Raw genomic sequence first — 12,063 nt, 5'->3', positions numbered from 1 at the left:
CGAGTTGCAGTAATCCAGACGGGAGATGACAAGTGCCTGGATTAGGACCTGCGCCGCTTCCTGTGTGAGGCAGGGTCGTACTCTGCGAATGTTGTAGAGCATGAACCTACAGGATCGGGTCACCTCCTTGATGTTAGTAGAGAACGACAGGGTGTTGTCCAGGGTCACGCCAAGGTTCTTAGCTTCATGTTTGCTCTTACAATACAATGTATAACTTCATATAGGGTGTTCAATTGTATTTACCCTAATCTCTCATGGACAGACATATCCATAAAATACAATAGTTTACGTAAGATTTTGTTTGGCAGAGATTACATTTACCAAGTTTTCTTTTTATTTACATTAATGATGTCATGAGAATAACTTAAAATAGTGAGAATTTCATGGTTTAAAATAAAATGTGTAGACAATGCTATGGTTAAATAAAATGGTTTATTAAACAATTTTTAATCAATAAAAATGAAATCAAATGTTATAAAAGCAGTTTTGTACAAATAATGGCTACTATTTAAACTCCTCTCGACATAGAAAAATAGAAAAGGCACTGTGCAGTGAAGTCTGCCGAGCAATATATAAAACATATTTGACAACAGAAATAATAATAAACATAACTTTTTACAGCATCACTAGCCAATGTGATCATCTCTGGGGGTCAAGCTAGAACAATACCTGTGGAAAAGGAGGCCTTTTCTACCTCATTAAGACACTCTTAAAATCCATTACTCAATCCATTCTTGAGGTTTAGGCTTAAGATTAGTTAAACCAACAGACCTCAGTCAAATTCATATGTCAAATACTTACCAGTTTGAGATGGGCTTGATTTAGCTTGGAGTTTGGACTTTTGGAACAAATTCTATTGGTTCCATTGTATGGGGAAAATGAAATGAAGCACACCTAAAGTATTTGACACATGTATTTGACCCAGGAGTAGAAGACAAATATATAGAAGCATGGTTTGACCTAACATACCTTTAACATACTACCCAGTATGGACAGGAGCAACATTAAAAAGAGCAGACAAAGAAGCTTATATCTGGAAAGGAGTATGAGACACAATGTACTGCGATCCGAACTAGGGATAGAAAACGTATAAAACACAGCAGCGAATGTTTATGAAAATTAGCGATTCTTATTGGACAAGTCTGGTTAGTCCCTCCCCACTTTGGCCGTTTGCTTCCTAGTGAATACACAGTTAAAAAAGGCAGATCACATACTGTGCCAATGCCAATGAATTGAGACACATCTCTCCTAACAATCACTACTCGCATTCAACCTCGGACTAGAACAGATTCACCCAACACCCGGTGCCTCTGTGGCCACATGAGGGGACCCTTGGGATCCATTTTAAAGTAGTGCTCCTACAAACCGTGACTATTGGACTTTATTGGGGTTAAAACATCCCCCCCCCCCAAAAAAAGTTAACATTTACACTTAATTTACACTAGCTCTAATGCAAGAGTAGCAATGTTTTTTGATGACGTCATTAATTAATCAAACAGACCTGAGCCACGCATCAGCCCGGCACGGAATAATGCGACCAACAGTTTCAACAATCTGTGGTAGCCTAACACCATCACTATCAGCAATAGCCTAGCGATAAGTGACACATCAAAAGGTGTCAGTAGGCCCCCAATCATAACCAAAAACACAACCATTAAAATGTACAACTATTACTTCCCATTGCAAACATTTTATCACGTTAAGCACACAAAATAACCAGTGATCTAAAGTTTAAATGCAACAATGTTTCACATGCATATTTTCAAAGTGATAGCGAACAACACGCGAGCTGCAAAAAAAAAAAAGTGACACTTACCAAACTATGAAAATGTGAAACTTAACTTCTTGTTAAAAAGTTCATCTTGAAGGGGGGGGGGAGTTAACAAATCAGAAAAAACATCGTCCTCGATAACACTTGTGGCTGCAGCCACTGCACACGGCAACAAAAGCTAGGTAGACCGTGGGAAAACTAGGCTACTGCTCATACTATCAGGAGTGAAGTGTCTAGGCCTTTGAGAAAGCGGAAGATTAAAACAATACTGTAAAAACGGTCCTACCCAGTCAAAATGTAATTAGTTGATTTCCCTGTCACTGTTGAATGGCAGATGTCTAGTTTCTGAGGGCCTAACCATGGCTGGCTTAACTAGCAAAATATTTATCCTCTGAGACCACCAAAGAAAAATCCAGATTTAGTATTTTTTTTCTCTTCATTGTTAAACACTCCCTTTCCAACACAAACTGAAGAGATTAAATCAGAATATCATTTAAATTATAGAAAATATAATTTATAATAATTTTAAAAATACAAAATAATACATAATTTTATAAATCTTTAGGAATCCTTAGACCTTCTCTTCCCCAACTGGCTCTTACGAAAACAATGGATGAGTGTACACTAGGGCTGTGACGGTCATGGAATTCTCGATGACGGCAATTGGCCAGCCAAATAACCGCAGTCTCTGCAATAACATTAGAACAGAAAACAAAACCATATATTTTTTAGATGCACATTTTCTCTGCTACTGACTGCATGTGCTGCCATATAAATAGAATGAATAGAACAGGTGTCCCCATTCAAGTCAATTATCGCATAATGGGTGGACTGGGAGTGAGTGTACCCATAGCAGAGAAGGAAGATGAAGTGAGAAATCCCACTTTCACATTTGTTTTAAATGGAAGTCAATGAACTAAGTAGACCAGACCCAGATGCTATTGCATTGGTGTCTACGGGAGAACCACCCCCTTAAGTAGACAGGAACTGATCAAAAAAAAAATATGGTAAATGGCCTGAGTGAACCATCTTCATTCATCCACAATCTTTGCCCATAGGAGCAAAGTAGGAAGTAAAAATATATGTATTATATATTATCTTCAACCTAGAGTACCAATCAATATGTGTTGTGATTTGTTGATTCAACTCAACTGACATTACAAAAAATAGATTTCATTGCATGAGTCACATTTGAATGAACAATCTACATAACCATTGAAATTATTGCATCACAATACCAGGCAGCCATTGAGTGTACCCATGAGTTTACAAGTCAAATTTCCAGGATTAGAGGTTCCAAGCCTGGTCTATTCATTCTATTTCTATGTGTGCTGCTGCATTGTGGCCCCCCGTTGCATAGGCACCACCTTGCTTGTTTCAGCAAGGAGCAACCAAGTTTCATCACGTTGTTAAGAGTCCATATTACCACAGAAAGGGACTCAACTGCACGAATGCCCAGCCGTCCCGTCTTCAGTCATCTGTTAGTTTACAAATGTATATATATTTTTTACAGTTATGACAGTTATTTTATTTTCATGACAGTCTTAATCCATAACCGTTGGTCACATGTTAAATGGTAATTGTGCCAGCCCCAGTGTCCACAAACTGAAACCTTATTCCAAGAATGAATCAACACTGAAGACTAAAACTAAAAACCTGCTCAAGGCTTATTTACCTCACCCTGCATTGTTACATAGGCAGAAGTAGCACAGTAACCGTATATAACACTGAAATTAGCATAATTCCAGAAAGAAATACAAGTATTCCATTGATTATCTGCGTAAATTGTAAATGGGTTAGAGACGGGTTATTGTCACGGGTATTTTATTTGATATACTCTTAAAGGGAAAAAGTGGCTTCGTGGGAGACATTCTGTGATTCAACTCAGTGGATGCCCTTGGAAGTAAGTTCGAGGAGGTGGACCAATAACCATCCTAGGTTTAGATCCTCTTTCGGTAGTTTTTGGGGCTTTCTACTGTGCAAATCCACAATTACTGCTGCTGCCATCTAGTGGCCACAATCACAATGGTACAAAGATTTTTCTGCAGAAAGACTGTTCTGCAGGGGTGGTGCAAGACTCCTGTGACTACTGCTGAACTGAAAAGTACTCTTCAGACTAGTTGTTACTGCCTTTGGGAGTTACCAATCTCTTTGGCATTCCAGATTCATGTCTGACTTCTGATATGAGACCTGTACAAATAAGCATCACCGTAAGGTTTCAAAACATGTAGGAGGAGATGATTGTTTTAACTGTGGCTTTCGTACCAGGCCCTTCAACAGGACTTTCTATCATAGAAACCCATGTTCATCAAGTCCTTTGGGTGTTACAGGATTCCATTTTGCAGTATGTTTACTGGTGGAGTAACCTGCAAAAGACCAGAGACATAGATTAGAACACACGAAGAAAACAGTATCCTCCACTGTAATAGACTTTAATGAAAGTTCTGGTCCTTTTGGTAACATTTATTGATGAGAAACAAATCTATAGCAGGAACATACTTTTACTTTGGTCATAATAAACAAATGGTGAAGTGGGTATGACCACAAACAATTTGGGCTCCAAGTGTTTTCACGTCCTGTGGCAAATTATCTACAGACAACTCCATTTACCTGATTCAGGCCGGCTCTTGGGGGGGTCTGCAGGTTGGGCCTCAGGGATGGGGAGCCACCCATCTCCCAGGTCGCTCTCACCAGACGACGCGTGCTGTTCCCCACCTTTAGTGTCCGTGTATAGGGTGGACCTCTGGTGGTACTTGGCCCGGTATGTGTCCGTCATACAGTTGTCCACAGAGAAGTATGTGGTGGGGAGGACCATGGGGAGAACCATCCCCCGTGCGATCGGGGAGTCTAGGTCATCCATGTCGTCCCCTGGCCTTGGGCTGGGGAACCTCTCCTCTCCACTCTCACTGGCCGACAGATCGTTCCGGTCCTGGTCCGACGAGCCTGACTTGGAGCTTGCATCAGACGAGAGCTTGTGCTCGGGGGGTGTCTCGATCCACCGGTGGAGGGTGGTATGGGAGAGGGACGGGATCGGACCATTTTTGCTCTCGTTCCAGGTACTCGTCCGGGAGGGCTCTTGGAGATGGTGAGCGCGGAAGCACGACTGGTCTGTCGATCGGTGGGTGTAAGCCTTTGGGGGGAGAGGCGGGGCTAGGTTATGGTAATAGGGTTGGGGGGAGGGTTCTCTGGGGACCAGTGGCTTGGTCTCTTCCTGTTCGGAGAAGGGCCCGGTGAGGTTGTCGGAGCTGTTCCACTCGGAGCTGCTGGTCTGGGCCAGGTATGGGGGAAAGGGGCTGACCAGGCTGGGGCTGCCATCGACGTTATCCTCCTGCTTGTCATCCATACCGTCCCTCCTCTCCAGAATTCCAGGCGTATATCGGAAGGCTCGTCTTCTGTTGCAGGGAGAAAAAAAAAAAAAAAGAACCATACATCAATGAAACAGTCTATCCAGAATAAGATTGCATACTTTATCACTAGCATCAGTACTGGTACTTCAAAATGGGTGAATAGCAGAGACCAATCTTTGGAATCTTTGCTCTATATCCAGTTTACAGATCAAATAATCAAAGAAACAACCCTTTCACTCAACTGTAAGTAGTAAAATAACCATGCTTTACCTTTGTAATCTTGGACTCAATTTGAGGAGATGTGCATCTTGCAGGTCTGGAGACTTTGTTGGGTGTTCACCTGGAAGATAAGAATAAATTCATTTGATTTTATAGATTGCTACTAATTTGCTACAACTACACAAACAAGACTGCCCTATTCCGAATCAAGTACTCAAAACGACTTTTCAAAATACATTTAACCCTTAACCTCACTGACACACAACCCCAAAAAATTCTGTTACTCTGCTCTGATCCCATGTTTGAATAGACTCACAGTATTTTCCTGCCTGTCTCTAGCACAGACATGTTATCTAACTTGGTTGTGGGCCTAGCCCGGTGCTGGCGGAGGACGCATCAAAGTAGAGAGGCAGTCTGGTAGAGTGCCTTCGGGCCCCATGTACCACTGTCTGATCCAGCATGAGCGAGGCCAAGGCCCCTCAGAGGATGCTAAAGTCCAAAGCCCAGGCCAATCTGCTAGCCTTTAGGCTAATGATGCTAATCCTTGCTAATGCAAAGTGAGGAATTCAACCCAGTGGGGAGAGGGGGACGGGGGAGAGGGTCGTACCCTGAACCGAGGGGGGTGGGGGTGTGACAGGCAGAGGGTGCCCAGCATCTGGACTTTCTGCACCTTGCAGATTTAGGCCACAGTGGCAGAGCCTGACCCAGTGAGCTATGTCAACAAAGCAAGTGACAAGCAGATTAAATAGGGAGCCATCAGTGGTAGTGGGACAGTTGCAGAGAAGGGCATGACCACGATTAAAACAAACTAGGGCAAGAAAGTCGGGCCATGTCATGTTTACCTTTCATGTCATTGCAAAGAGACGTGTGTCAATATAACCTCTTAAGGCCCTTGGGCTCTCACAGGAAGTGTGGCTAAAAGTTTATGGTTGAAAATGTGCATCATTTTATAAGGCTTAGGCTGTCTTGTGATGTGTAAGCATTCTCGGCTTTCACCCTCTCACCTTTTCCTTTTTTTTGTGCTCTCCGCAGGAGCATTGCTGGCTAAAACCCTTCAGCTGGCATGCATTTATTACGCTCGGATCTGACTTTTTTCTCTCTCTCTCAACGCTGCGTGCTTTTATGTCTCTAAGTCCGTGTCGCGATTCTCAATTTGATGCTATTCATTTGCAATTTTGGCAAGCAACCATAACAATATCAATATGAAAACAAAGTGGGTTGGAGTTTACATTGCTTCTTACTGTAGCAAATCCTTTCTCTTCGTGTCGGCTGTTGCCGAGAGAACCAGAGGGACTGGGGAGCATAGCTGTTGTATAACAAAGAGCAAGGCAGCTGCGGCTCTCCGGTTAGAGAAATGCCTCTAACCAGATCCCAAAATGGTTCAGACATCGGCAATCCGATTACCATCAAATCAATGGTTGAATAATCTCTTAAGTGGTTAACGGCAGAGTTGGGGTCACTCTGATAGTTGTAAAACTATAGGCATTAGAGACCAACAACTTAATTGATGTATACCTCTGTAATACGGTGCATTAACAAAGTCATGTGGCATTGTTCCATCTCTTCGCACTTAGGGGCACAACAAGTTCAACAGTATAGTTCAGAAACTGTGTGGCTAACAGTGGCATTAAGTTGCTCATGCTGCCATAAGAAACAACATGGATAAGCTTGTGTCCCTATGAATCAAAACCGCTAATACGGTTTCTGCAGTAAGAAAAATACATATTTCCGCACAACGAGATAGCATATTTTGAATATGCTTCTTTGGTTCAACACTGTAAAAATAAATGTGTTTTACTGGATGAATCCAAAAGAGCACACACTTTGAAACCCAGTTATGCCAGGTGTACACTATTTTCAAAATCCTAACGTCGCTGAGCCGCTCACATTTAACGACCGTCTTTCCTGTAGTTTTTTTTGTCTTGCCAACGTCGTGGTGCCCACACTAAACGATCTGGCACAAATGGGTGTCACACACTCCAAGATTCTTCACTTGGGCGTGAGGATTCTCCATACTATGCTCTCTTGCAAAAACAATGTGATGATGTCATTAGATTGTTAATGTAGCTAGAATGAGCTGTGGCTCAAAAGCAGCCTCATAAATGTTTTCAGTCAGACATTCACGCTTGCCATATAGAGTTTAAATATCTAGCCAACATTTTGAACTGAATAACATTGCTTGTGAACGCATACTAGTACTAGTCGTCGCTCCTGCTCGAGAGTAGGCAACGACATTGTCTCCGATCTTAAAAACCTGTTTGGGACAGCCAAATCGGGGCCAAAACCATGTAGTGTACACCCGGCTTTGCTGTCTTTGATAGAATATGGCCTCTGGTGTTTGTGTACATAATATTTAGTGTTCCAGTGGTGATTTTTATACGAAGATACTGTTTCTGTGGACGAAAATCACTGATGCCACTGATCCCATTTCAGTGAATGGGACTATCCTGAGCAGTCGAAAGGACAGCTGTCAATCAAATCAACATTTTACTAATCACATTCTTTCAAAACGCTATGATCATAGCTCAGCATCTATATAGGAGCTTCAGGTTACTTACCAAATATCTCACGTGGTGTCACAAACTCCAACCTCTCCCAGTTATGAAACATTTTAAAACCAGAATTTAAGAGCTTTTTGAACATCTTAAATAGCTGTGTTGAAGCAACTAAATGAAACAACTTCAGACGTTTCAATTTCAAGATTGCCGAGTCAAGATTTGTAGAGCGCAGGGTTTTCTGCTGATCTGCAGTCCTTCAAATTCATTGACATCAATCATACTTGCATTCACACTACCTATTCAGTTTCGTGCAAATCAATTATGGGAGGAGAAAGAGAGAACCATGGCAAAAAATGTAGAGCTTTTGACAAGTTTAAATTCGATCTGATGGTACATCTGAGTAATCAGAGGACCCAAAAGCTGTCGAGAGTATTTATTGACATCTAAAGATAGTTTCTTTTCCAGCTTGAAACTGGATAAGACACTGATCAGAGGGATGTAACTCAAGCTGGTGTGGATGGCAGGGATCCAAAGATATCAGATCTCACAAGCGAATTACCTTTCACGTTGCTCAAATTCACACTTTTAAATTAATCGATCAGTCTGTACATTAATCGATCAGTTCTCTGGGGTGTTAACTCCACATTTACTTAGACAAACAGTTTGTTAAAATGCTGACAATTTAACCAATTATTCATTTTAAAGTCATTACGAATTTCATAAATACAATAATTGCAATTGTTATTAACCCCAATGCCTGTTCATATTGTTGAATATTGAAAATATTTTTAAAATAAAATCGTCTCATCACTCAACATAATCCACCCACTTGGTATGGCTTATGGGAGTGCTGATAGGACCCCAGTCAAGCCGAAAGGTGCAATATAAATTTGGACTCTATCCCAGGGCATTAACACGAAGTTTAACACATCAGTCACAGGCTTGTTAAGTGGTGTCAATGGGCTTTCTAAGCCTGGGAGCATGGGAGCATTACAACCCAGCTCCCAACTCGCTGAGTCATAGGTTTCGTCCCAAATGCCACCCTATTCCCTAAATATTCCACTACTTTTGAACGGGCCCCATATAGAGCTCTGGTCAAAAGTAGTGCACTGTATAGGGAACAGGGTGTTATTTTGGATGCGGAATAGACCAAAGTACAGTAACACAACACAGGACTGAGAAAGAAATCCTTCTCGGAAACTGCTTTATGTTAATCATTTCCATGAATTTAATCTATTTACTATCTTCATTAAAATGTGAGTATTAAAAATTGAGAGATTTGGTAGCTTACATGACTGGATAATTGTTTGAAATTAATATGCAGAAGAGTCCTATTAAGCTTTTGAGAACATGGAAATGCTTTGGTTGTGCTTGGTTACCCATTGGGAGCCAAAGGCACTCTTTCCATCTAAACAGGCTGAGGCAGCAGAGCCAAGGCGTGCTCTCAAAAGCAGCGGGCGCACACACACAAAGGCATGCCTTAAGTCTAATACACGCCACCACAAATGCTTGAACACAACGACGTTAACTTCATTCAGAGGGGTTGGGTTAAACGCGGAAGACACATTTCAGTTGAAGGCATTCAGTTGTACAACTGACTAGTTATCCCCCTTTAATATTTTAAATTGTTTGTTTGCTAAAAATATTCCGTCTTTCACAGACAAATTAACACCTACATAGCAATAAATAGAGACAGTTTGTGTCTTGGTGACAGAGGTTGGTGCATGTAGGTGTTCATTTGGGGGTAGTTTGACACTGCACAATATGGCTTTCATTGTGAATGAAACAGGTCGATATTCTGAGGAAGGAGAAGGGAGGGCATATTCAGTAAGTGTTAGCAATGTTGTGCTAACACTCTAGCAAAACAAGAAATTAGCACGGCAGAGTGTGTGTCTATGCCTCCAGACAAGCGTCTGGGGAACCACGGGAGCCAATCGGAGTAAATCAAGCGAGGGCATGATTTACTGCTTGGATACAGCCGTTTGAAGTGGCTGGACTTTCCACCCATCTCCCAGCAGCCTTGACCTTTTCGAAGCCCTCACATTTTAGCACCCTGTGGTTTGTCTGGCATCTTTGTAACAAAAACAATGTAACGCTGTCATTTAGGTGGGCAAAGTCTGGACGGCTGTTCCAGAAGAGATCTAGACATAACATCCATATTCTCTACTTTTATGACTGTTGTTTGTAGACATAACAGTATATCCAGACAAAACAAAGGTTTGTCGTTTATAAAATGGTGTTTACTATTTACGTCTGTACTGAATCCTGGCCAGCTTTGATCTTAAAAAGCATTGTAGCCTCTAATGGACCTCTGGAATCTGCAGCGCAGCCCGGGCTCACAGCTGAACTCCTGCCAAATTGAATTCAAAAACATTTGCTGGAGCTTGTCAATACAATTTGCAAATGGCGGGGAGTAGAGGCAACAGCCCTGGCTCAAATAGGGTGACTCAAATATCAAACACTCAGGTTATCAACAAGTCAGCCTTCCTAAAAAGGTAGCATATAAATAGTTGGAAAATTGGAAAGATCTGACATTTTGTTACAGATTATATATCACCGGAAGCAAAGAACATAGCAATCAAAGTGTTGCCAGAACAATTAAATAAATGGATTTTCTTGCAGGCCTACTGTGTGTGCAATAAGCTAATACAATTGTGAAGGAATTAAAATACTATTTAATTGATCCCCACTGTTTTAAATGAAACTGCTAAAAATGACAGATCCAGAAAAAAAAAAAACCTAAGGGGATCAGAAATCGCAGCGGTGATAAATACATCAAGGCTTCAAAAGTGTTTGTTTCCTTGCCAGGGAGTGTTTCCACATGGATTGCTCTGCTCTGCACACACAGATGCTCACAGGCCAGACATAAAACACAACCCTTTTCCGCTTCGATTAGTCAGCTCACCAGACTTACGTAAAACCAACCCACCGTCCCGCTGTTCTAAACACTGATGTTTGAGACCTCGCATTCACCCCATTTGTTGTTATTGAGAAGAAAGGACAAAATAAAAGGAGGGGAGGGGAAAAGTGTGGTGCCACAGAAAATGGCATTTTATTTATGTGTGTGTGAATGCCACCTTCTGACAGGCCGGGTCATGGCATTTTCTGCCCGGCTTGGCACAGCTGGGAGGCCCCCGTGAGCTCGCTCATCATTCCTGCTCTGTAAGGACAAACTCCACGGTCAATTCTGAGAATCGGTGACGGGTGTTTAAAAGGGCTGCCGTAGATTGGAGCATTACAAAACAAATCTATTTTTCTCTCTTGGAATGGATGGTTCAGACAGTGGGAACGTGATGAAAAACAGATACAGTATGTGAGGGGTGGCCGAGCGGTGAGCTCCCCTGCTGCTATTCATATCAACTAATCTCCCTCTATCTTGTCTGGGGGCTAAAATAGCTAGTTGTAAACCTGACTTGTATTTATTTGTTTGTTGTACTAAAAGCTTGTTGCCTTCAATCAGACACAGGAGTTATTGATTAGTTTGTAAGATTTGTTTCACTTCTCTTTGAAACAGGGTGCCTAGGTGGTAAGTGTTAAAAGTGTTCCAAATTAAGGGTTAAGTGTTAAAATACCGGATACATTGATATTCACCCTTCTCCTTGCCACTTTTCAGGCTCATACATGCATTGTTCAGGGCAGAACACACCATATAACTCTCTGTGCACTGCAAAGCACACATTAACTTTGCTCTGGAAAAGGACCGGTCCAGTAAATGACAAACCAATCCCACGTGTACTTCCATAACAAATCGCCACCATTGGGCTCTAACCTTAGCACAACTGATGGGACCATAAATCAAGGAAATTACAGAGTGGTGTTTCTTAATAACTCTAGACTTTATACTGCACAATAAACGTCTCGGGGGCAAAAAAATGTAACTTCCGAAGCACATATCATTCTCTGATAATGACCGCACCAGAGTCTATTTTCTCTCCATATCAGACACATTGGGTTAAGCGACTGAGAGAAAAATATATTTCCTACCTATTTTTTCCCCATCGTCTACACAATAATACATTTAGTCTTGATGAGAGCTCATCCAGGTAGCCAAAATATTGACTCAAAATTAGCACAGCTGCCTCATTTCATATTTTTTGTGTGTTTATGCTTGGGCAAAGGACAATATGACAAGGTGGGGTGTAAATTGAGGATTCTGCCAGATTCTTTGGCTTTTCTGAGAACTTACAAACAAGCAAAACAAATAAGGAGTGAGGCCCGAAAGGTAACT

At 41.7% G+C, this 12,063-nt stretch overlaps 1 protein-coding gene across 3 annotated transcripts in view; it reads right to left on the bottom strand.

The window, feature by feature from the left end:
* Positions 1-413: 413 nt before the first annotated feature.
* LOC106577622 (inactive ubiquitin carboxyl-terminal hydrolase 53) overlaps positions 414-12,063 on the bottom strand; it is a 61,603-nt gene continuing 49,953 nt past the window's right edge. For all 3 annotated transcript variants that reach the window (XM_014155839.2, XM_014155840.2, XM_014155841.2), the window contains exons 15-17: positions 5,389-5,458; positions 4,382-5,163; positions 414-4,137 (exon numbers count right to left, since the gene is read on the bottom strand). In XM_014155839.2, the coding sequence (XP_014011314.2) occupies positions 4,061-4,137; positions 4,382-5,163; positions 5,389-5,458 (929 nt within the window). In that variant the 3' untranslated portion in view covers positions 414-4,060. The remainder of the gene's footprint in view (positions 4,138-4,381; positions 5,164-5,388; positions 5,459-12,063) is intronic.

Source organism: Salmo salar, chromosome ssa18 (assembly GCF_905237065.1).
Source record: "Salmo salar chromosome ssa18, Ssal_v3.1, whole genome shotgun sequence".
In the NCBI taxonomy this organism is placed as follows: Eukaryota; Metazoa; Chordata; class Actinopteri; order Salmoniformes; family Salmonidae; genus Salmo; species Salmo salar.
This window is presented reverse-complemented; position numbering and strand designations above follow the sequence as displayed.